This window comes from Podarcis raffonei, chromosome 8, assembly GCF_027172205.1.
Source record: "Podarcis raffonei isolate rPodRaf1 chromosome 8, rPodRaf1.pri, whole genome shotgun sequence".
Lineage (NCBI taxonomy): Eukaryota > Metazoa > Chordata > Lepidosauria > Squamata > Lacertidae > Podarcis > Podarcis raffonei.
The window spans coordinates 65686248-65710498 of NC_070609.1; the positions used below are offsets into that span (position 1 = coordinate 65686248).

The 24251-nt window shown below is 50.2% G+C and overlaps 1 protein-coding gene across 1 annotated transcript; it reads left to right on the forward strand.

Annotated features, from left to right (window-relative positions):
- Positions 1-27: 27 nt before the first annotated feature.
- Positions 28-22653, forward strand: LOC128419593 (coiled-coil domain-containing protein 50-like). Its single transcript, XM_053400484.1, has 12 exons — positions 28-79; positions 3119-3212; positions 7760-7822; positions 9854-9986; positions 11451-11541; positions 13142-13265; positions 14226-14344; positions 16037-16099; positions 17286-17423; positions 18492-18589; positions 18828-18937; positions 21391-22653. Exons 2-12 carry the CDS (start codon positions 3164-3166, stop codon positions 21549-21551), a joined length of 1149 nt encoding a protein of 382 aa, XP_053256459.1. The 5' UTR covers positions 28-79; positions 3119-3163; the 3' UTR covers positions 21552-22653.
- The last annotated feature ends 1598 nt before the right edge of the window (positions 22654-24251 follow it).

Here is a 24251-nt window from a genome sequence, read left to right on the forward strand (position 1 = left end):
CCTCGATGAAGGGGAGGTTGGTAGAGAGAGGTCAGGGGTCTTTTGTGACTGCACCTTCCATGTGCCTACCTCGAGTCAGGTCAGTTTTATATAAAGCTTTGAACCACCTTCTGATTTTGTGTGGAGTGGTTTTGGGGTTGTCTGTTGACAGTAAATATCATCCTCACTTTTCTGTGTTAGGTCATAAGTTCAGCTCCTCTTCTTCCATTAAGGGGAACAAGAGTAGAATCTCTGTTCAGCTATGCTGAAAAGCAACACATGGCTAGAAATGGTCTAGGGCTATTCTAGGGACAAATGACAAATTGGCAAATCTTGGAGTCTTGATGGTGTTCATCTAAGTAGGGTTCTTAACACAATCCTCTTCATGTGTATGTTGAAGTAAGCCCTAGTGAGTTTAGTGGGACTTCTTGCTGTTGTTTAGTCATTTAGTCGTGTCCGACTCTTTGTGACCCCATGGACCAGAGCACGCCAGGCACTCCTGTCTTCCACTGCCTCCCGCAGTTTGGTCAAACTCATGCTGGTAGCTTCGAGAACACCTCATCCTCTGTCCCCTTCTCCTTGTGCCCTCCATCTTTCCCAACATCAGGGTCTTTTCCAGGGAGTCTTCTCTTCTCATGAGGTGGCCAAAGTATTGGAGCCTCAGCTTCACGATCTGTCCTTCCAGTGAGCACTCAGTGAGCTGATTTCCTTAAGAATGGATAGGTTTGATCTTCTTGCAGTTTAGTGGGACTTACATCTATGTATTTTTTTTGCAGGATTTGGATATGAATTTGCTCAAAATATCCCACCTCTTGCTAAAATCTTCCCCCTTAGCAGAGAACTGGAAGGCAGGCAGCTTAACATGTATATTTATTTATTTTTTTAAGTGTATCCAGGGGTAGGGGGAGGATCCAGGAAATTGCATTGTAGTGTCCGTTTCAGGTAAATTGGTGGAAAGCATAATTAAAGACAAAATTGATCATGCACATAGAAGAACAAGTCTAGCTGAGAATGAATCAGCAAGGCTTCTGTAAAGGGAAGTTCTGCCTCAGCAACCTTTTAAGCGTTTGTGAAGAAGAGTCAGGGAGCACGTGGGTAAGGGAAATCCAGAAGATGTTGTATATGTCGTCTGACATCCAGCGTAGCCTAGTGGTTAGAGTGTTGAGCTATGAACTTGGAGACTAGAGTTCAAATTCCCTCTCAGCCATGAAGCTCACTGGGTAAGCTTGGCCATTCACCATTCCTTGGAGGAAACACGGGGTAGAAATGTAATAATAAGCACTCTCAAAAACCTTTTGACAAAGAAACACTTCACCGAAAGCAAATTAAATCAAATGCATTTAACAGTCATAGGATAAGACAATAGGCCTTTTTTAAGGAGTTAAGGTAAAGGTAAAGGTACCCCTGCCCGTACGGGCCAGTCTTGCCAGACTCTAGGGTTGTGCGCTAATCTCACTCTATAGGCCGGGAGCCAGCGCTGTCCGCAGACACTTCCGGGTCACGTGGCCAGCGTGACAAGCTGCATCTGGTGAGCCAGCGCAGCACACGGAACGCCGTTTACCTTCCTGCTGGTAAGCGGTCCCTATTTATCTACTTGCACCCGGGGGTGCTTTCGAACTGCTAGGTTGGCAGGCGCTGGGACCAAACGACGGGAGCACGTGGGGATTCGAACCGCCGACCATGCGATCGGCAAGTCCTAGGCGCTGAGGTTTTACCCACAGCGCCACCCGCGTCCCCTTTTAAGGAGTTAGTAACTAATTAAAGAACAGTAAGCAGAGGGTGGAGTAAATAAGTATTTCTTGCAAAGGAGGAAAGTAAAAAGTGGAGTCTGTCTGCCTGCTTACTGAGGGAATCGGAGCTTGTTGTGACTCTCCCCGGAGGGTGCTGTGCAGTCGTGGCGAATAGCTTAGTGCAAACACTGTGCGACAGCTGCGGAAAAGGCTAATTCCATGCTGGGGATTATTAAGAAAGGGACTGAAAATAAAACTGTCAGTATTGTAATGCTCTTAGGCAAATCTTTGGTGCAGCAGCTGCATTTGGATCTCTTTCCCCTTCTCTTTCCCCACCCCCATTTCAAAAAATAGAGTTGGAAAAGGTGGAGCAATCAAAAATATGTTGTGACTATGGAGGCAACTCCCCAAAGGAGTAAGGGTAAAGCTACCATTATTCCTGTTGAGACATCTTCCCCACCCACCCACCATAATACTAGAAGTTCAGGTCACCCAGTGAAACTTGCCAGCCAGCAGATCCGAGCGAGATAAAAGAGAGCCGTTGTTCACAGAGTGTGCAATTTTAACTTGTGGAATTTGCTTCGGCAAGAAGATGGCGGCAGGTTTAGAAAGGGGAATAGACATGTGGGGCAATGTTGGGGGAGAGGAAGGCAAGCTGTCCGTTGGAGGCTGGCAGCAACTGGAAGCCACCCCATGCCTTTGTGCCATCCTCTGCTGGGTCACCCATCTTGCCAGTCACCATGTTGGCAGCAGGAGGTACAGGGAGACAGCACTGGGCTCCTTTGGGAGGAAGGGCTGGGTTTAGATGTCATCAAGTGGAATGTTTACCCAGTGTTGATCATGAGTTCGCATGCCTACTTTTCTCTCAATGCCCTCCAGATGTTTGGGACTGTAACTCCTGCAGCTTAGAGTGAGGATTGCAGTCTAGAACGACAACTAGAAGGCAGCTAGAGATTATGAGAACGTCTCTCTCTCTCTCTCTCTCTCTCTCTCTCTCTCTCTCTCTCACACACACACACACACCCCTTCCCTAAAACAGGGTTTTCCAAACTTGGGCCTCCAGCTGTCTTTGGACTACAAACCCCCATCACCCCTAGCTAGAAGAACCAGTGAAAGCCTTGCACAAGAGTTCTTTGGGGACCCTGCCCTGTGGGGTATCTCTTGTTTCTGGGCTTGGGGAACTCTACACAGAAGCATTTCCTCTTGCGTTGGCCCTGGGAGAGAGTTTTTTGGAGGAGCGTGCTCACCTGTCAGCACCGACACACTTTGCCAGACGAACCTCCCTGAGAGAGCCACAGAGATAACCCGGGCTTATGCAATGGGAAGACTTTTTCCTCCAGCATCTCTGAAACCCACTTAGGTTACCATCACTAGGCAATCCCAGTAACTCGTAGCCTCTCTTCTTGCAGGTTGCCTTTTCAGGAGTCCATGAGAACACAGCCCGGTCTCTGAAGATGACGGAAGTTCAGATTGACACCTCCCGCCTGCCTCCGGTGCAGGAAGGTAAGCCATGCAAGAAGCTAGGAGTTCACCTTGGTGGGTGGGTGTATGTGTGTATTAGGAAACACGAAGTGAAGCTTCTCTGAGGGTGATAATCCCACTTTACTGATCTGCAGCTTGAAATACGTGAAATTTCTAACCTTGAAAGGTGTAGGTTATTGTTATATTATTATTAGTAGTAGTAGTAGTAGTAGTAGTAGTAGAATTTATATACCGCCCTATACCCGGAGGTCTCAGGGTGGTTCACATAAAAGGATCACAGTATATAAAATAAAAATAAAAGCAATAACCCAATAATACCCCCCCAAAAAAGAGCCACATTTTAAAAGGGTATGGGATGTTGATCAGGTCAATCAAAGGCCTGGTTAAAAAGGAGCATTTTTGCTTGGTGCCTAAAGGTGTATAATGAAGGCGCCAGGCGGACTCCCCTGGGGAGAGCATTCCACAGATGGGGAGCCACTGCAGAGAAGGCCCGTTCTCATGTTGCTACCCTCTGGACCTCTCGAGGAGGCGGCACACTAAGGAGGGCCTCAGAAGATGATCTCAGGGTCCGGGTAGGTTCATATGGGAAGAGGTGGGCCTTGAGTATTGCGGTTGCATTTATAAGAGCAAAACCACAGCTTTGCCCAGGTGCCATCATGGCAAGGCAGGGACTTCTGGGAAGCCCACTTGCAGAGCCCAGGCAGCAGTCTGCCTCTGAACTTGAAAGCTCCATTCTTAAGGATAATATACATGCTGCTCTTCTACAAAAAAAGAGAAATGTACAAAATCATCATCAAAACAGAGAGCAGGTGTTGTGCAAGCCCCCAAATGCCGCCAGGTGCTGAGGTACGTGGCGTACCAAACAGCCACAAGCTCACCCGCTTAGAGATGTGTGCCAATTTCCATCTCCTTGCTTCTGCTGTGGGAGCAAAGGCCCAGGAAACCCACTTGCCCTCCGGGGTCTGCCATGGTCTCCAACTGATGGCTGGCAACTGTATGATACCTTGAGGCAGAGCCCCCTTAAAAAAAAGGAGAGGTCCAGAAGGGAGAGGGTCACGACAGACACCTCCTTTCTTTTGCTTGCTTTCGTTCCTCCTGCCTCTAATTAGACAGGGAGGAGAGAGCGAAATCCTGCCCCTGGCATGCGGCTGCTTGCTCAGTGTACTGGGAGATTTGCTTCAAACTTCACTGCAACTTCTCTCCTGCAGTCACTAGTGTCTAGACACTTGGGAGAGGAGGACTTCCACAATATGGAGAGCCAGCCAGAGTTCAGTACAGTGGTACCTCGGGTTACAGGCGCTCAGGTTACAGACTCCGCTAACCCAGAAATAGTACCTCGGGTTAAGAACTTTGCTTCAGGATGAGAACAGAAATTGTGTGGCGGCGGCAGCGGGAGGCCCCATTAGCTAAAGTGGTACCTCAGGTTAAGAACAGTTTCAGGTTAAGAACGGACCTCCAGAACGAATTAAGTTCTTAACCAGAGGTACCACTGTACACAGATCCAGTGGCTGCAGAATGATGGCCCCAGGTGGTATTTGGAAAGGTGGCTCAAGCTGTGGGAGGGTGTCAAAATCTAATGCCAGTCCCTTAAAAAAATATATATATATAAAATCCCCTCCCTGTGGCCCAGTTAACCAGGGTAGTCTTCCCCAGCCTGGTGCCCTTCAGGTGTATTGGACCAGGGGCAGCTGCTACACCTTGCCCTGCCAAGATCTCCTCTAGAATTGTGTGAGGATGACGATTGTGAAGGCCTCAGAAAGCACCTGCCAAGATGGGCGTAGCTAAGGCCTCTGAGAGAAGCTTGCTCTCTCCCCCCACCCAGCACTGCAGTGTTGGGGAGGGGCGCATTTTTTCCGCCACCGAGATTTGATTCCGGGCCAGTAATTATAATGCGTGACATGTCCCTTATTCACCTTGTAATGCGATACGGAGAGGGATGGGGAAAGGATTAAATGAATGTAATTTGGGAAGGAGGAGGAAAGCGATGCCAGCTGGAAATGAGGTCGTGAGGCTGAGTGGAGAGCCACTCGGGGAAGCGAAGCTCAGAGCGGCGGGGTTTCCACTCACCTGCGGCCGCTTGACCATTCAGCTGCCTCTGGGAAGAGAGGCCTCTCTGCTAAAAGAGCAGCAACTTCTGGGCACCCCTGGGTCGCTTCCACAGGGCAGCTGGTTGTGGCCTCAGTGCTGCTCACACAGGCAGATATTATTATTATTTTACAATATCCACATCAAAGTGCCCCACCACCACCTTTAACCCACAGTTCTGTTTTCTGTGGTGGTTTTTTTTTTTACTTCTCAGACGTTCTGCAGAAGAGGCAAGTCCACATTAATGGAACCAGAATAACATCCAGTGGCAATGAGTTCCACAGGTTGCCTTTGAAGGAGTATTTCCTCTCACAACTCCAATTCCAGCCTGTTGTTGAATTCTAATTGATGTTTGTTCTAGTTGCTGACTTCCAATTCTAATCCGTTGCTTTCAATGGTATGGAAAAAGGAATACAGTGGTACCTCGGGTTAAGAACTTAATTCGTTTTGGAGGTCCGTTCTTAACCTGAAACTGTTCTTAACCTGAGGTACCACTTTAGCTAATGGGGCCTCCCACTGCAGCCCATGCCGCAGCTGCACAATTTCTGTTCTCATCCTGAAGCAAAGTTCTTAACCCGAGGTACTATTTCTGGGTTAGCGAAGTCTGTAACCTGAAGCGTCCGTAACCAGAGGTACCACTGTACAGATTTTGGGCAGCCCCCTCCCCCAAAATGGTACCACTTGAGCCCTTGACTTCCTTACTCACTTGGAGGTTCCCTTGCCACAAGGGCTGGTGGTGGCTGCTGGCTTCAAGTGGCGATTCCTGGAGTTGGGGGAGAAGGGCCCTATTCATCATGATGTAAGGACAATAAACTTGAAGACTGGTTTTGTTGTTTCATTTTTGTTTTTTCTGTCTGGGTCTCCCCTCCCCGGTGCTCCGCAGAAAAAAGATGCTGAGTGGGGGCTGGCCTCCCTAGACTGGGTGTGTCTGACTTCTCATCTTTTGGAAGCAGAAGCTGTGTTTTTGCGCAGCACAAATGTGACTCTCTCGCCCCCACCGGCAAGCAGCCGGGCTCTGTGACAAGGCTGGCTGGCACTCTTGAGCAAACGAGAGCTTTGCCAGGCGCAAGAAGGCCCGGCGTGCCCAACACGGTCCTTTGTCGCCACCTTGGAAAAGGTTTTCCCTTGCAATGGGCAAACTTTATTTGCCGCCCTTTGGTTGAAGTGTGGTTGAGGCCTAAATAGCTTATTTTGGGGGGGGGATGTCGCATCATAAAGACTCTCCCCAGCTGGCATTTGCCACGGCACCCGGTTTAGGCTGAGAGGTGCGGCCCTCCATGTTCACTCTCCACCCTTTTTCTCTTTGTGTTGCGTAAACGGTGCGTGTAGACAGAGATCTTTCAACACCTTGTTAAGCTGTGCTGACTTGTCGGCCAAGTAGCTGTGGAATGGCTGGGTGGGCAGGGACTGGGTGTGCTACTTTGGACACACCCAGATTCTGGCAGGGCTCCTGCAAAGAGGCGCCTGTTGCCTTGGGCAGGCTGGCTGCCTTTTTGCCAAGGGAGCGCAGCTCACAGTCATCTCAGTGCTGCTGCCACTGCCACCTCTTCCTCCTCCAGTTAGGAAGGCAGAATGGAAGTCCTGGAGGCAGCATTGATGCTCTGCGGGGTTATAAGTATTTGGCAGCAACTACACAAAACATGAGGGACGCGGGTGGCGCTGCAGGTTAAACCACAGAGCCTAGGACTTGCTGATCAGAAGGTCGGCGGTTCGAATCCCTGCAACGGGGTGAGCTCCCGTTGCTCGGTCCCTGCTCCTGCCAACCTAGCAGTTCGAAAGCACTTCAAAGTGCAAGTAGATAAATAGGTACCGCTCTGGTGGGAAGGTAAACGGCGTTTCTGTGTGCTGCTCTGGTTCGCCAGAAGAGGCTTAGTCATGCTGGCCACATGACCCAGAAGCTGTACGCCGGCTACCTTGGCCAATAAAGTGAGATGAGCGCCGCAACCCCAGAGTCGGCCACGACTGGACCTAATGGTCAGGGGTCCCTTTACCTTTACCTTTACACAAAACATTCCTCCTCCAAATGCTGTTTCAGATGGCTGTGAGCTTCCTCGGTCCAAAACACAGCAGCCAGAGGACTGGCTGGCTGGCTATCCAGTCGCAACTATCTTAAAACAGATGCCCTGGTGGCTGGTTTGTCTTCAGGCCCAATTAAAAGTTCTGCTCACATTTGTGTTTAGAGCTCTATAAACAATTTAGGCCCCAAACATTTGAAAATCCCTCTACATCCCTACTGGCCTTCTTGGGTGCTGAGATTTGCTGAGATGCACCACCTTAATCTGGCCTATTTTGCTGGATTTGCATTGCTCTGTTTCCATTTTGAATGGCTTTCCCCCCTATTTTATAATTGAAAAGGCCTTCCCTGTTTACATAGCTGCAATGGTTGGTGTGATGGATGGGTAAGGAAACTTGCAGATAAACGAAAATATTGGCAGAACTGGGCTCTGCTGTTGTTTAATTGTGTGTTCTCTTTCCCCCTGCAGTTTGCCGAGATTTTGCTGTCCTGGAAGATGGCGCTTTGGCTTACAGCCTTCAAGAGCAAGAGAGTAAGAGCTGATGGGACTCTTCCTGCTCCTCTTTCTTGGGGCAAAGGCTCAGAGCAAGCCCAGCCTTGCCTTCCCTGGCCAGTGTTTTGGAATTTCTTGGGGTCTTTATCTACCTGGTCTGGCTGGGCCCCTGGCCCAACAACTTTATTATTTGTACCCTTCCCACCTGGCTGGGTTTCTCCAGGCACTCTGGGCAGCTTACGGGATACAGTGGTACCTTGGGTTACATACGCTTTGGGTTACATAGGCTTCAGGTTACATATGCTTCAGGTTACATACGCTTCAGGTTACAGACTCCGCTAACCCAGAAATAGTACCTCAGGTTAAGAACTTTGCTTCAGGATGAGAACAGAAATCGTGTGGCGGCAGCGCAGCAGCAGCGGGAGGCCCCATTAGCTAAAGTGGTGCTTCAGGTTAAGAACAGTTTCAGGTTAAGAACGAACCTCCGGAACGAATTAAGTACGTAACCAGAGGTACCACTGTATATAAAAACATAGTAAAATATCAAGCATTGAAACCTCCCTGATACAGGGCTGCCTTCAGGTGCCTTCTAAAAGTTTTGTAGTTCTTTATCTCCTTGACGCCTGAAGGGAGGGTGTTCCACAGGGAGGCTGCCACTACTAAGAAGGCCCTCTGCCTTTAGCATTGGAGTATTAACATACCCCCCCCCAAAAAAAAACCCTCATACACCCCACCCACTTAGAGGCCTTCAGACGATCCCTGGAAATAGGTCTGTCCTTCATGCTCAAGGCATCCTTTGGAAACACATTTAGTTTTCCTAGTACGGGGTGCCTGTTGGAGCCAGAGTTTTTACAGCCTTTTTTTTTTTTTTAGTTAATTAAATGGAGCCTAGTGCTTCAGTGAATCAACCTTGCAGATTTTAACGAGGAACAGGCTTGACAGGCACCGCTCTCTCCAGGGACGCTCTCAAGGTTGACTCCTTTTGGCGGCCCTTTGGAAGGGGACGGTTCCTCCTGCAACCCAGATGGGCTGCCTTGCCCACCCCAGCCTGTCTTGGCTGCCACAGCGGGTGCCCATGAATCATTCCACGACGTCATTCCCCGCTGCAGTGACGCACACGGTCCAGGCAGAGGACACTTCTCCCACCTCCCCCGGTGCCGCCCCCTTCGCCACCCACACCCTGTCAGCGGGGCTGATGGATGGCAGCTAAGATCAGGGCTGCCAGAGGTGGTGGGAGCAGCTGGCTTGCCAGCCAAGCAGCTCTTGTCTATGGCACCCAGGGGTGGTGAGTTAGGGTGGCAGGCCGAAGAGGAAAGAGCCTTCCTTCTCCGTCTCGCCTCACCAAGCACCCTTGAGAGGGCAAGAAAGTGTCAACAGCTACAGTGGTACCTCGGGTTAAGTACTTAATTCGTACCAGAGGTCTGTACTTAACCTGAAACTGTTCTTAACTGAAGCACCACTTTAGCTAATGGGGCCTCCTGCTGCCGCCGCGCCGCCGGAGCACGATTTCTGTTCTCATCCTGAAGCAAAGTTCTTAACCTGAAGCACTATTTCTGGGTTAGCGGACTCTGTAACCTGAAGCATACGTAACCTGAAGCGTATGTAACCCGAGGTAACACTGTACTGCCCAGCAGACAGGATCTGGAAGAGATCCAGTCAGATGAGCAGCTTGGCATCGCGCCACCTGTTTGGGCTGCTACCTCAGAGTCCTATTGCTCCATCTTGCCAGTCTTCCTTTCCCCCGTCTGCCCAGTGCCTGGAGAGGCGGCCCAAGGAGCGTTGCCCCCCGAAAGTGTGTCGCTTGAAGCAGGATCACACATGCCCTGCAGCAGCTCCTTTGCGTTGGGCCATGCCTCCTCCATGGCAGCCATTTTGCGACTGGCGCCCCCAGCACTCTCTCAAAATCCGGCCTACACAGACCGGCGGCAGCTCTCCAGTGTTCCGGACAAGGGAGTCTTTCTTCCCAGCCCTACCTGGAGATGCCCTTGAAGGTGGGGAAGGGAGGAGAGAGGAGGACAAAAGAGGCCTTTCCATTCCAACCCACACCGTGAAGTTTCCATCTCTTTGCAGTTGAACAGCATTACACTTCCAACATTCAGAAGAACCAGCTGGTCCAGAAGGACATCCGAATTGCCAAGAAACTTCAGGACCTGGAGGAGGAAGCCAGGAGGAAGCACCAGCTCTCTGAGCAGCAGAAGGAACTGTAGGTTTGCTTTGGAGTCCCAACTTCATTGCAGGGCAGCGGTGTCTCTTGCTTTGGGCGGGAGGCAGAGTTATCGTGATGCTTATGGGAAGGCATCCTAGTGGGATGGACAAGGCCTAGTCTTGGTTCTGCTGCGGCTGCATCTTCCAGTGTTTCCCGAGCTTGGGTCTGCAGCTGTTTTCAAACTACAGTTCCCACTGGTCCTGCTAGCTAAGGATGATGGGAGTTGTAGTCCAAAAACAGCTGGAGACCCACATTTGTGGATGAGCATGGATTGGATGTGGGGAAAGTGGGGCAGACTAATTCTGAAAGGACTCTTTTCCAAGCCTCTTTTTATTCATTTTATTCGCTTCTTAAATTTCTATACAGCCCTACACCCCAGGGTCACAGGGTGGTTTACAATATAAAAACACAAAAATACACAGCATGGTGACAAATAAAAGCAATGCCAAGTTTAAAAGGCCATAGGTTGTTTAATTAGCCAGAGGCCTGGGAGAAAAGAAATGTTTTTGCCTGGCACCTAACGGTATGTAATGAAGGTGCCAGGCAAGCCTCCCTGGGGAGACATTCCACAAGCGGGGAGCCACCACGGAAAAGGCCTGCTCACATTGTTAACGGTGTTGGCACCTCCAGACCACTCAGAGAGGGGCACAAGAAGAAGCGTCTCAGATTATGATCTCTGGGTCTGAGTCCCAGAGGTGGGAGAGGTGGTCCTTGAGGAATTGCAGTCCTGAGCTGTTTAAGGCTTTATAGGTCAAAACCAGCATGTTGAATTGTGCCTGGAATTGGATTGGCAACCAGTGCAGTTGAGCCAGGGTTGGCATTATATGCTCAGACTGTTTTGCTCCAGAGTGAGCAAACTGGCTGCTGAATTGTGCACCGGCTGAGGTGCCCAAACCATTTTCAGAGGCAGCCCCGCATATGATGTGTTGCAGAAATCTAACCTAGAGGTTACCAGAGCATAGACGGCAGATGTTGGACTGTCCCTGCCCAGATTAGATCAAGCTGTCCTTTGAGGCTGAGAGGGACATAAACTGAGGTTTGTTTCCCCCCCTCTGCAACTCCAGTCATAATCTGAGCTGCAGAAGAATTTGGGGCTCTATTGCTTGCCTCTTTTGCGGGGAGGCAAGCCTTACAAGCCCACAGAGCTTGTGTCTGACCTTGCTTGTGGCGAGCTTTGCACCTGCAGTGCAACCGGACAGAGCATACGGAACATGTTGATATCTAAAGTGTGCACCTGGTGCAGATGTGTATGCTAGAGGCAATGGATGACTTCTCTCTGTAACTCCCCAGGTGCCTTTGTAAGGTTCCTGTACACTTGAGGTCAGATAGGAGGCCCTCTGAAGTTCCTGCTCCGTCCCTCTTTCGTGCATCTGGTGATTAGCAAGGCCCAGACACAACGGGGACAGAGGCTTCCTGCTTCACTAATTGCCTCTTCCTTCCCTCTGCCCGCATCACACGCAGGGAAGATCGGGACTCCGAAATCGCTCGTGCCATCCAGGAGGACATTCGGAGGGAGGCGGAGGAGAGTTGCCAGAGGAAGGAGAAGGACCAGGTAACAGGAACACCTGGAGCCAGGTGGCAGGCTCCCTCACTTCCTTTGGCCCCCTCTCGGCAGGAACAGGACAGGGTGGGCTGCCTAGTAGGTCCTTCCAAAAAGCAGATTATTTTTAGTTGGGTCTAGTACACCCTGCAGCAATTTGACTCTGGGTCCGCTCACCCCCCGCCCAAGTTAAGTGGGGGGAGTAATGATGGACTGACATCAAGTTGCATATCCTCATTGCAAACAAATCAGAATGTTTTCAGGGGGTTAAAGGTAAAGGGACCCCTGACCATTAGGTCTAGTCGTGAACAACTCTGGGGTTGCAGCGCTCATCTCGCTTTACTGGCCAAGGGAGCTGACGTACAGCTTCCGGGTCATGTGGCCAGCATGACTAAGCCACTTCTGGCGAACCAGAGCAGCGCACGGAAACGCCGTAGAACAGTGTAAATGGGCAGGACTGGAAAGAGAGATTTATCTGGAGGCAGATGAACCAATGGCTGCTATCTTATGGATGTTTCCAGTGTGCGTTTGTTGGCTGACTTGGGCTGGGTTCTTGTACCTCCTTGTTCCTCCACTCGCTGGTCAGTGGGAAGCCGGCCATTCACTGTGGAGCGTTGCGGAAACCCACTTAAATGAGAGTTTCACCTTTGCAAAAACCTCTGCCTGCTCCCTGCCATTAGTGGCCAAGGGCAGCTTGGCTGCAAACCGCTTTGAGGGCGACGTTTTAATATGTAGAACAGGCTGTTCGGTTCCAAATAGGATTAGCCTGGAAAGAGCAGTTTGGTGGAGCTGCTGCTTGTCTGGCTAATGGATCAAAAGCAAGAGATCAAAGCTGGCGGGGTCACCTGAGGTGACAGAGATCCCTGGAAGAGGCTCTGCCTGCCTTCTAAGAACAGCAGTCCCAAATCTGGACTTTCCTCAGCCCCTTCTCCCTCACAAGGGATTGAAAGCCCTCTGCCCATTTCCACAGTTCCTCTGGAACAAAAGCTTCCCCAATAGAATATTCTCTTCTAAACCAATTTCCTTATCAGGCGGACAGAACAAAAAATAAAAATGCCATCTCTGCTCCATGGTTTCAGCCAATCAGAATTCTTACATATAAAATTACATTTTTTTGTGGCTGGCTGAATGTTGGCTTGAAAAAAACCTAAGGAACTTTGAAAAAGATGAAGGCTTGAGTGGAGGGACGGTGCTCAGGTCCAGAACAGCATTTCACCCTCTGGTTTAAAAATGTTCTCCAGAAGATAAAAGCAGGTACAATATTCCAGCTTTGGGCAGGAGACAGCTGCAGTGCAGAGTTCGCAGCAACTCCTGTCATCTCATTGAGGGAGGCTCTCTGTCAATACCGGGAGCCATCAACAAGCCTTGCTTCCACAAGAACCATTGGGAGGAGTGCACTTTAAGGCTGCTTTCCAGTAGCTCCTTTGCAAGCGGGGTGGGGTGGGAAATAAGGCCACAGAGGCACAATTAGTACCCCAGGTTTCCATTGTCTTCTTTCTCTGCCAGCTGAATGGGAGACAAAAAGCACCACAAAGTAGTGGCAGGGTGAAGCCTGGCTCTGGAATTCCATTTCCATCCCCTCTCAGTGAGTTTTTTCCTCTCCTCCACACAGGAAATAGCCAAGCAGCTTCAGGACTTGGAGGAGGAGAGCCTGCAGAAGAAACAGCAGCTGTGGCTCAGGAGCTCAAGTGTGACACAGCAAGAAGGAGGAGAAGGTATCTGGAGCTGGAGGAGGGGTGAGGGTTGCTCCAGAGAGGAGGGGCTTCTCTGTGGCCCTCCGGGGGCCGCAAACCAGACACGCAGGGCCTCCCAAATTTCATCTGACTGCAACTTGCGTCCTCAACTGGAGCGCAGGTGGCACAAGTCTTGTAAGGGCATCCCAACATACATGGGACCAAAGACTGGTGCCTCCGTTGCTTGGCCATCGCTGGTGCTGATGGGAGCTGTAGTCCCACCAGCATCCGGAAAGCAGCTGGTTGGGAAAGGCTGGTGCAGAGTTAGCGCCCGGCTCTCAGGGATGTCTCTGGACCCGAGGCTTTGGCGTTACACCACCCTGCGACTGGGAAATCTTGGCACCGTTTTCACGTGGGAGATTTCCAAGCACGAAAGCGCTGGAAGTATATCTGAAAGAGCGTCTCCACCCCCATCGTTCCACCCGGACACAGAGGGCCTTCTGGCGGTTCCCTCACTGCGAGAAGCCAAGTTACAGGGAACCAGACAGAGGGCCTTCTCGGTAGTGGCACTCGCCCTGTGGAACACCCTCCCACCAGATGTCAAAGAGAAAAACAACTACCAGACTTTTAGAATACATCTGAAGGCAGCCCTGTTTAGGGAAGCTTTTAATGTTTGATGCATTACTGTATTTTAATATTTTGTTGGAAGCCGCCCAGAGTGGCTGGGGAAGCCCAGCCAGATGGGCAGGGTATAAATAATAAATTATTATTATTATTATTATTATTATTATTATTATTATTATTAGCCTTTCAGAAGGGGACCAGGCCAGCCTCAGCTGGGTGGTCCTGTTTCTCCCCTTGGCCTTCAGCTGCCAGCAGAGGGGCAACCTCCTGCAATGAGCTCTCAGCTTGCTTAACCAGCAGCACATGCAGAGCTGCTCCTTCGTCTTCCTTCCCCACGACTCCATTTTTCACGTGTGTCTTCCTGTCTCTCTCTCTCTCTCTCTGTGTGTGTGTCTTCAGATGACTCCCTTGGGCCCCTAAACTGGGTGATGGCTGAACTTGAACTGCAGAACCAGCAGCAGCTCCAGCAAGATGAAGAACTAGCCCGGGAGCTGCAAGCTGAGGAAGTGGCTCGCCTGGTGAGCGTCCATTTTGTCCTCCTCCTCTGGGCCAGGAACTAAGGTTTGGGTGGCAGCAGTAGCTGGAGGCGGAGGGGCACTTTCTTGCCTGTTACAAACTGGGCCTGTCAAATAAAGAGAGCATGTGAAGGTTTTAAGGTTTCACATCTGGGGGGGGTGTGTGTGACAACTGCCCGGTACCTTGAAGGTTGTAAATCTCAAGCTGGGATGTGTTGGCCCCAGGAGCATTGGGGGAGGGGAAGGTCCTTGGAAGCCAAATACAGACTGGCATGAAATGGTTGAAATCCCGAATCTCCCAGGGCAGTGCTCTCCAAAGCAGGAGAAGTACCAGTTTCCTGCACTTAAGAACTTTCTGCTCACAGCGGCTTCCTCTTGTCAGGATTCAGTTTCAGTCACTTGGCCCTCATCCAGCACCCCTGCAGTGGGCTCTGGTGACAAGGGAGGGAGAGCCGAGTGTCATCAGCATTCCAGATCCCCAGCTGACCTCCCTCCAGTTGACTTCTAATAGACTCATAGAACTGCAGAGTCGGAAGGGACCTCGAGAGCCATCTAGTTCAACCATCTGCAATGCAGAAATCTCGACATATGGTCCCCCATCCAAGTTGAAACCATACCGGACCCTGCTTAGCTTTACAAACGCACTAGTGGTTTTATTGCTGCACCACTAGAGGGATGTTGTTAAAGAGCGCAGAGGATAAGGTGGGCCCCATGGGCCCCCGAAACACCAGTGCCCAAAGTGTTTGTTTGTGTGTGTATAGACCGGAGCAAGACGGTCTGAGCATATTACACCGATCCTGGTCTGACTGCCCTGACTACTGATTAGTTTCTGGGCCCAATTCAAAGTGCTGGTTTTTACCTATAAAGCCTTAAACAGGTCAGGACCTCAATACCTCAAGGACGGCCTCCTCCCATATTAACTTACCCTAAGATCATTTTCTGAGGCCCTCCTTCGTGTGCCACCTCCTCAAGAGGTCTGGAGGGTGGCAACACAAAAACAGGCCTTCTCTGTAGTGGCTCCCCATCTGTGGAATGCTCTCCCCAGGGAAGTTTGCCTGGTGCCTTCATTATACACCTTTAGGCACCAGGCAAAAAAGTTCCTTTTTAACCAGGTCTTTGGATGACCTGATCAACATCCCATACCCTTGTAAAATGTGGCTCTTTTGGGGGGGGGCATTATTGGGTTATTGCTTTTATTTTTATTTTATATCCTGTGAACCGCCCTGAGACCTCCTGGTATAGGGCGGTATATAAATTCTAATAATAATAATAATAATAATAATAATAATAATAATAATAATAATAAAGGAAGCTGTCCAAAAGGCAACCGCACCGCCTGGGAAGATGCTTTGTACTGAGCCACGCACCACTGAATCCTGGCTGGCAGCAGCTGCCCAGCAAATGGCCTGAGGCAGCGTTTATATATTCCTGTATATTCCGGCATGAATCAGAATTACAAGGGCGCCTCAGAAAAGGAGCAGGTGTTATTTTGCCTTCCCCGGGTGAGAATAGAACTTGTAGCTCCTTCCTTGGGAGAGCAGGGCTCATCCTCTGTATTGGAAATGCCTTGTGAAAGAAAGAAAGAAAGAAAGAAAGAAAGAAAGAAAGAAAGAGGATTTGTGGTGCAGACAGAGCTCCTCCTCTTCCATCTTCTCTGTACCGCCTTGTTTTATTAGCTTTTTCACTCTCATGCAGAAAGCCAGGAAGAACCGGGAACGCCACAATGACTACAGGGCAGCCCAGGTGGCTCAGGATGAGGTAAGGAGCTGATCGCTGGTCTCTTCGCTCGGCTTGGCTCAGCGGGGCTTTGGGGTTTGTGGGGGGGTCGCAGCTGTGGGCTTGCCCACTGGTGGAGAGGGTGGCATCAAAGCAGCTCTGGCGTGACGGCCCAGCCCAGCTCCAACAGCATCCAAGGATGAAAGCAACTCTCTCGCTTCCCTCCATAAACAGCCAGCCTCCCTCCTTCAAGCTGGACCGTGACTGGCTGGCTCGCAGATGAAGCCACAGTGCTGCCAAGCCAGCTGCTCTCACCATGGGCACCAGAGCGAGGGTTTGCTGCTGGGGGGCTCCTTGCCCTCTGCCCCACCCTCCTCTGAGTGTGAAGCAGTGTCCCAAGAGCCAGTTTGTCCTCCCCCCAGTGCCTTGTAAGCTGCTCAGGCCCTGCTCCACCAACCTCTTCCCTCCCTCCCTCCTTGAGTCCTTTTGTGGGTCCTTTTGCCTGAAGACGCCTGCTTTGTGGGTGGGGGGCTCCCTTCGGCCCACTCACGGCTGTGCGCCCATTCAGAAGAGCCCCAAGACCTCCCTATTTGTCTGGGCCTTTTTGGTTCAGGGTTGAGCCAGGAAAGACTGGAGTGTGGTAGGTGCTTTTGGGCCTGGAGTGTGGGCTGTCGAGTTACGAATGCCTCAACTCTCCTCTATGGAAAACAGGAAGACACAATGAGAGATAAAGGAGGTGCTGTGGGATTGGTGGAAGTCAATGTCTTGTGGTTGTTGTTTTAGTGTTTACAATATTAACTTGTAAGATATGGATTTGGGTTTTTTGTTTTGTGTTTGTTGTTGTTGCTTTTTTAGTTTTCGAATGTTGATTTTTGTGTGTTGTGTATTGTTATTTTCTGATATCTTTCATGTTGTTGTTGTTGTTGTTGTGTGGAAAATACTAATAAAATTTATTTTAAAAAACAACTCTCCTCTGTGGACACTGAAAGACTTCGAATCCTCTCATCTGGAGCAGAAACCGCCCAAGGCCAGTTTGTTAGGGTACATCCTGGAGCTAAGCAACCAAAGGGCTTGTGGGAGTAGAACATAGGTGGGTGGTTGGGGGACGCCATTTGGAAAGCCTCACAAGGCCAACGTCACTGGGCTCCGAGACAGAAATACCTTCAATGAGAAATATAGACTTGCCTTTTTAAAAAAGGTCTTTCTCCCTTCTCTATCCTCCTCGCAGGAGATTGCCCGCTACATGCAGGACCAGGAACTAAAAGCTCAATGGAGATCCCCCAGAAGGAGCAAGGCCATGACAGGGGCAAGGGGCAAGGGCGCCACCATGGAGGAGGCAGCTGCCAGCAGCATCCCCAGCCAAGAGGTAAGTGACCCAGCTGAGTGTGGGTGTGGGTGTAGCAAAAGTCGCCTCTGCATGGACCCAGCAGCTTGGAGCTGGCAGTGGCACCTTCCCCATGCATAGCAAATCTTGAAGTGAAGGTGCTCCTAATGACAGGTTCTATGCCAGGGGTCAGCAAACTTACCGCACCTCGGGCTGCTGATCACGCGGCGGGCCAGAGGGTGGGGGAGCGTGTGCCCATACGTGTGCGCACATGCTATTTCCAGCGCACTTCCGGGTCGGAGGAGCACCGGAAATAGGTTGTGTGCATGTGCACGGGCCTCCTCCGACCCGGATGTGCACCAGAAATAACGCATGCGCACAAGCTATTTCTGGTGCTTCTCCAACCCGGAAGTGGGCAGCCGTGCAGCGCAGTGCTGGTAAGAGCGGGTGGCAGCAGCGGGCATTGCTGCGGGCCGGATAAATGAGTCCCTTGGGCCTGATCTGGCCTGCGGACCTCAGTTTGGGGACCCTTGTTCTGTGCCCTATGACAATACAGTGGTACCTCAGGTTAAGTACTTAATTCATTCTGGAGGTCCATTCTTAACCTGAAACTGTTCTTAACCTGAAGCACCACTTTAGCTAATGGGGACTCCTGCTGCTGCCGCGCTGCCGGAGCACGATTTCTGTTCTCATCCTGAAGCAAAGTTCTTAACCCGAAGCACTATTTCTGGGTTAGCGGAGTCTGTAACCTGAAGCGTATGTAACCTGAAGCGTATGTAACCCGAGGTACCACTGTACGGCAAAACCAGACTTTTGACCAGCGCAGGCACAGTGACTATGGCTCCAGACGAGTTTATTTTTTCTTGCTTATGCTCCACTTTGCTTAACACCCCACCTGGACTCGAAAGCGGGTTTGCTGTTTGGCGATGTTTCAGCTGGCCTTTGGAATTTTCCAAAACAAAAATTGCCATTTGCCCCTGAGCCCATGACTTCTCCTCTTCCTAAGACCTCCGGAGTTCACACCCAGGTCCGAAAGAGAGCAGCTAGTCCCTTTGCAGGCAGAACGGTTCAGGGTCTGTCTTATGTGGCGCCGTGTTGCTTTCTTACCAGAAGGAGGCGCAAGAGAGCTGCGGAGCCGCATCGCCAACCGGACTCTGGTCCTCGGACAGCTCAGAGGTGCCCACCCATGGAGGCCAGCCGGACATCAGGTCAGTGCTGCTCAGATGGTAACTTTGCAAAGATCCCTTATGAATTTAATTATACAAATGGTTATTACGTTCTGCTCTCTCTCTCTCTTTTAAAAATTCACTTCCGGGACCCATTTATTGTCTTTATTAGAAACCAGATTTCCCGAGAGATGGGGGGGCAGGTTGGGAGGGAACGCAAAGAGCTGCCAGGGCAACTGGAGGGGGAAAGAACTTGCGAGTGTCCTGTCCTTCCTTGCAGGTTGTCCCTCAGGCCACAGCTGTGCCGGAATATCGCAGAGGACCTGGACCCAACCTTCAGGGCCCAGAGGGCAGAGGCCCCTGCTGGAATGGTTTCCCTTTGCTCCAGAGGTGGGTAATGCAGCTGGTTCTTCTGGGATTGCAAGCTGTTTCCCAGGTGCTGACTGAGGAGGGGGTGTCCCTTTGACCTCAGGTACAAGAGTATGGGACGCGGGTGGCGCTGTGGGTTAAACCGCAGAGCCTAGGGCTTGCTGATCAGAAGGTCGGCGGTTCGAATCCCCACGACGGGGTGAGCTCCCGTTGCTCGGTCCCAGCTCCTGCCAACCTAGCAGTTCGAAAGCATGTCAAGTGCAAGTAAATAAATAGGTACCACTCTGGCGGGAAGGTAAATGGCGTTTCCGTGTGCTGCTCTGGTTTGCCAGAAGCAGCTTAGTCATGCTGGCCACATGACCCGGAAGCTGTACACCGGCTCCCTCGGCCAATAAAGCGAGATGAGCGCCGCAACCCCAGAGTCGGTCATGACTGGACCTAATGGTCAGGGATCCCTTTACCTTTATGCACAAGAGTGGCCACCAGGGGGCAGCAGGGGTTGACGTGCTTGTTGTTTCAACGCCAAGTGAAGGCTTCGAACATTTGCTTGGGAACCACCTTTTATGTGGGTGACAGCGTAGCAGCCCCTCCTGCCTTTCCCAGCGGCCTCTCTCTGTCCTCTGTGTTCGTTTTGAAGCACTTGTTGTAGTGTAGTCAGGATGCACATTCAGTTGTGTTACGTTCGCTCTCTGATCTGTTAATGAAGGATGCTAAAGATATCCTTTTTCATAAACAAACCAGCCACAATTCTGATTGGTCCAGATCCGGCAGTGGGATCTAATTCCACGCTCAGGTGCTCCATAAAGAGCAAACGCTAAAGAGTAACATTTAATACTTGTCCATTCTATGGCTAATAATAATAATAATAGTAATAATAATAAATTTTATTTATATCCCACCCTCCCCAGCCGAAGCCGGGCTCAGGGTGGCTAACAACAATAAAATATTACACCATTCTAAAATCATTCTAAAAATCACCATTCATTATAAAATTAATTCAAATCAAATTGATGGCAACCATTGGGCTAGAGTGTGAAGATTGCCAAAGGAGGGAGTCAGGCTGTGCCCTGGCCAAAGGCCTGGTGGAACAGCTCTGTCTAGATGTTATAGTGTGGTTTTCTCAGCCCCATTTACCCTCCGCAACAAAAGGCTGGTGCCATTTATAATAATAATAATTTTTTTATTTATACCCTGCCCTTCCCGGTTCAAAAACTGGGTTCAGGGCAGCTAACAACAAATTTAAAACACTTTAAAACACTTAAATATAAAAGCAGCATAAAATACAGTATAAAAACACGAATAACAATAAAAATCAAAAATAAATTAGATAATCCCCAGGGCTAGGTGGCTGAATTGGTCCTACTTGGGCCAGCGAGGAGGCCAAGGGAGAATTAGCTGTGGGGTCTCAGAGCGGGTGATCTTCATAAAAGGGGAGCGGGAGGGAAGAGAAGGAAAATCAAAGATCAGGCTAAATTCAAATTAAAGGCCAGGCGGAATAGCTCTGTCTTTGCAGGCCAGTCAGAATCTGAGAGTTGGTAGGGACCCTGAGGGCCATCTAGTCCAACCCCCTGCAACACAGGAATCTTTTGCCCAGTGTGAGGCTCGAACCCACAACCTGAGATGGAAGAGTCCCATGATCTACTGACTGAGCTGTCCCAGCTGCAGTTGATGGGGAAGGGTAGCCCCAAGGCCCAAGTAGAGCAGGGAAAAACTCATCGCTGAAACCCTGGTGAGCCATTGCTGCCAACCAGAGTAGGTGGCACTGAGCTGCATGGACCAGTGGCCTGAGTTAGTGTCTAAGTCAGCAGCTTCCCCTGTTCCCATCCCTCCCCAACAGCACCCGGATGGTGGAAGTGGCAAGTGTTGCTGCTGATTCCTATCATTCTGTTTATCGTCCCGGAGTTGACACTTGCCCCCTCCAAAAAAACTCTCTTTGGCTCCCATGAATGCTCCCAAGATTATCAGTGGTGATAATTGCCAAAAGGCTTTGCAATGAGATGCGAGTGCTTCCTGTGTAAGAGGAAGGTGCTCACAGCCTGCTCCACTGGGTGCTTGGCACCCCAGCACCACCATGTCCGTGTACCTGGTTGCCTTGGGGAGGGTTCTCGTCCTATCTCAGCCGGTAGAGCAGGGGACCCTTAATCTCTGGGTCATGGGTTCCAGCCGCAGCAGATCCCTTCTCCCTGTGCTGCAAAGGGAGGAAGCCTCTTCTCCTACAGCTGTCTTGGCTATAGCACAACTGCCTCATCAGCACAGCAGGAGATGGACTTGTGAGCAGCCTCCTCCAGTCTGGTGCCCTCCACGTGTTACTAGACTACAAATCCCATCATCCCTGAGCACTGGCCGTGCTAGCTGAGGCTGATGGGCATTGTAGTCCAAAGCAGCTGGCTCGCTTGGGATGTGGGGATGCTGCTGCTGGTGATGCCATTACAGACAGATCTCTCTCTCTCCTCTCCTCCGTTCAACCACTTTAGCCGGTGCTGCCCCAGGAGGACACTCAGTCCCTGCGGGCAGCTTCTTCGACTACCCAGATGAGCTCGGCGAACCGGCCTTTGTGTCCCCTACAAAACGACAGCCAGAGAAGGTAGGCCGGCAGAAACCCAGGGACAAGAAGGAAGGCTGCAAGCAACAGTGAGACATCCGCTCCCAACAGAGCGGCTGCTCCGCCCAGCCCTTGCCACAACCCTCTGGCCTCTTTGCCACCTCTACCCATACCTGCAGTTGCTCGGGGGGGGGGCAGGATTTGCTATAACAAATCTGAGGCCAACGATGCAAAAGGCTGCCATTTCCCCCCACCCTTTGCAAAGAACGTCAATGTCCGCACAACTGCTGCATCCTCGTAGCTAAATGCGGCGGTCCCAGAAGGCTGCCGTCCCTTTTCTCCGGGACCAAAACATTTTAGCCATCTTGACTCACTTGTGTGACCTTTTTGCCCTGGTTGGGAAGATGGCTTTGCCAGGCAAGGTCTGCCGGGTGTCAAGAGGTAGAGCAGCGGATGCTTTGCAGAAGGGCAAGGCCCTGCCCATGGACTCCTTTGTGGGAAGACGCTCTTTTGCTGAGAGGGTACAGTTTTGCTGCAGTGAAAAATGGGGCAGCAGCGATTGGACGGGTGCGAGACTGGAAATGTCCTCCGAGAGGCTTGAAAGGATAAACGAAGAGCCCTGGATCAGACCCATCTAGTCCAAACTCGTGTCTTCATGGGAGCCAACTAGATGCCTTGTCTAGGGAGCTAGCTAGTACAACGTTCATTTTAAGCCTGCCACTGGTATTCAGGGGCATCGAGGTTGCTTCCTCCTCCATGAACTTGTCTTATCCTATTTTAAAGCCATCCAAGTTGGTGATTTGTCATCGCCGCATATTCCGGGAGCTCAGCTTCACCCCACCAGCTTTTTTCTCCTTGTACTGCATGACAAGTGGGTTCTGAGTGACCCCACTAGGCTTTTGAGGAGATCAGGCATTTCCAGAGGATCCTAAAATGAGGCTCTTTGATAAGAGAGAGAATATATTACCTTCTCGGGCCCTTTGCATTTCTGCAGCATTGGACACGGTGTGCAATATAAGCGGGCAAGGAGCAAGAGCACGAAACGCTTTCGGAGTAGATTTGGAAAAGGTCTTCCGCAGACACCCACCCCCACCCCCTACTTATTGCCAGGACTGGATCTCGCACTGCAAGGAGTGCAGTTTGAAATTGGTGCTAAATATGCTAGGCTTAATCTTAAATATATATAATAATCCCATGTGTATGTGTGTTTTAATGTACTAGCACCGTGAGCAGGATCTGTGCCCTGGGTGGCTGGTGCTCCTCAGCAGTTCTGCTAGCAAGAGTCTTGCTGAAGAAAAAGCTTCCTTGTGACTATTTTGTGCATTTTCTGTGGGGGCGGGAGTGGTGTGTGTTCAGGAAATGAGCCCTTGCTCGAAAGCTGGTTCTTGCGCACTTTCGGGCGGCTTACGTAAACTTTTCCCACCTGAAGGGTGCAAACCCGTTCACCTGGACCACATCTTCCGGGATGTGAGAAGGCTCCACAGGGAAAATCCTACAGGTTTGAAGGCCCTGCTCCCAATTGCTTCTTTCCTAGGTAAGCTGTATTTTCGAGTGTTTCCTCAGTTAAAGAACAGGGGGACCTCTAGAACTCTGTGACAACTCCCAAATGAGTTTTGCAGAACGGTTTGCTACGGCTTTATGGGGATGAGGGAAGTGTGCCGAGATGAAGTTTGTTTTTTGCCAACAAACGATGTTTTCAGACACATTCAAAATAACATTTTCATCATCTCTTCTCTCCCCTTAAGCTTCCTCTCAGCTTAATAGGCACCTTAGAGCATGAAGGTTCTCTTTCACACCTCATATTTTCAAGAAGAACAAAAGCACAGGGGAAAGTTGTTTAAAGCATTAATTTATTACAAAATACATATCTCTACGTAGCCTGACAGTAGCAAGTAACAGATGGAGCTTGTATCAGAGGTATATCAAAATGTTGTCGTCCCCACATATTATATATAACACTGTTTATGCAAAGTATCAAAGCTTTTGTTAAAAAAAAATATCACTTTAAAAAAATTCCTGTGGAAAAAAATAGAATTCCTGTGAAATTATCTTGAGGGAGAAACTGGATTCCCCCTTTCCATGCACCCTCACCAGCACACGATGCTGTGCCTATGCAGTGCCACCATTCATGTTTTGGGGGCCTTACAGCAACCTCCAAATGTTTGGGGATGCAACTCTGAAGCATCAGCCCCAGTGGGTGAGGGAAGGCTGCTTTACAGAGCACAAGGTAACAGATCCTGGCCACAAAGAGCTTACAGTGAGAAATCAGTTGCAGCGGTGGATTTAAAGGCACTTGGATACACAGATGCTCTCCGAAACACCCTTGAAAGCACTTCAAGCGAAGCCTCGGGGCTTCATACTTGGCAGATTCTGCCACCTTTCGGTCAGCCTAATGCAAAGTGAGCTGTTTTCTGGGAACTCTACAAGTCCCAGTCCTTGATGAACAAATAACTAACCCCTTCTTGGAAGAGCTTTCGGGATGCCACACATCAGTATTTTTTTCCAGAATTTGGCAATTCTTCTCCTGCCCTCCCCAGCTGCCCCAAAATCCTTTTTTTTTTTTTTGTAAACCAAGAAATATTTAATAAAAGAAATACGTTAAAAAATGGAGCAGAGTTAAAACCTTAAATCATATCTTAAAAGCATTCCAAGTCCTGGGATGGGACTAGGCCCCATCAGCACATTTAAAGCAGTATCATACCATGTTAAATAGCCATGGCTTCCCAAAGAAACTTGGGAACAGTGTTGAGAGCTGTTAGGAGACGCCATTCCCCTCACAGAGGTACAAGTTTC

Bases quoted from the DNA above. Each gene is read 5' to 3' on its own strand.
- LOC128419593 (XM_053400484.1), top strand. From the start codon at position 3,164: ATGACGGAAGTTCAGATTGACACCTCCCGCCTGCCTCCGGTGCAGGAA. The intron at 7,823-9,853 runs GTAAGAGCTGAT...ATCTCTTTGCAG, and splicing joins CAGCCTTCAAGAGCAAGAGA to TTGAACAGCATTACACTTCC. The intron at 13,266-14,225 runs GTGAGGGTTGCT...GTGTGTCTTCAG, and splicing joins TATCTGGAGCTGGAGGAGGG to ATGACTCCCTTGGGCCCCTA.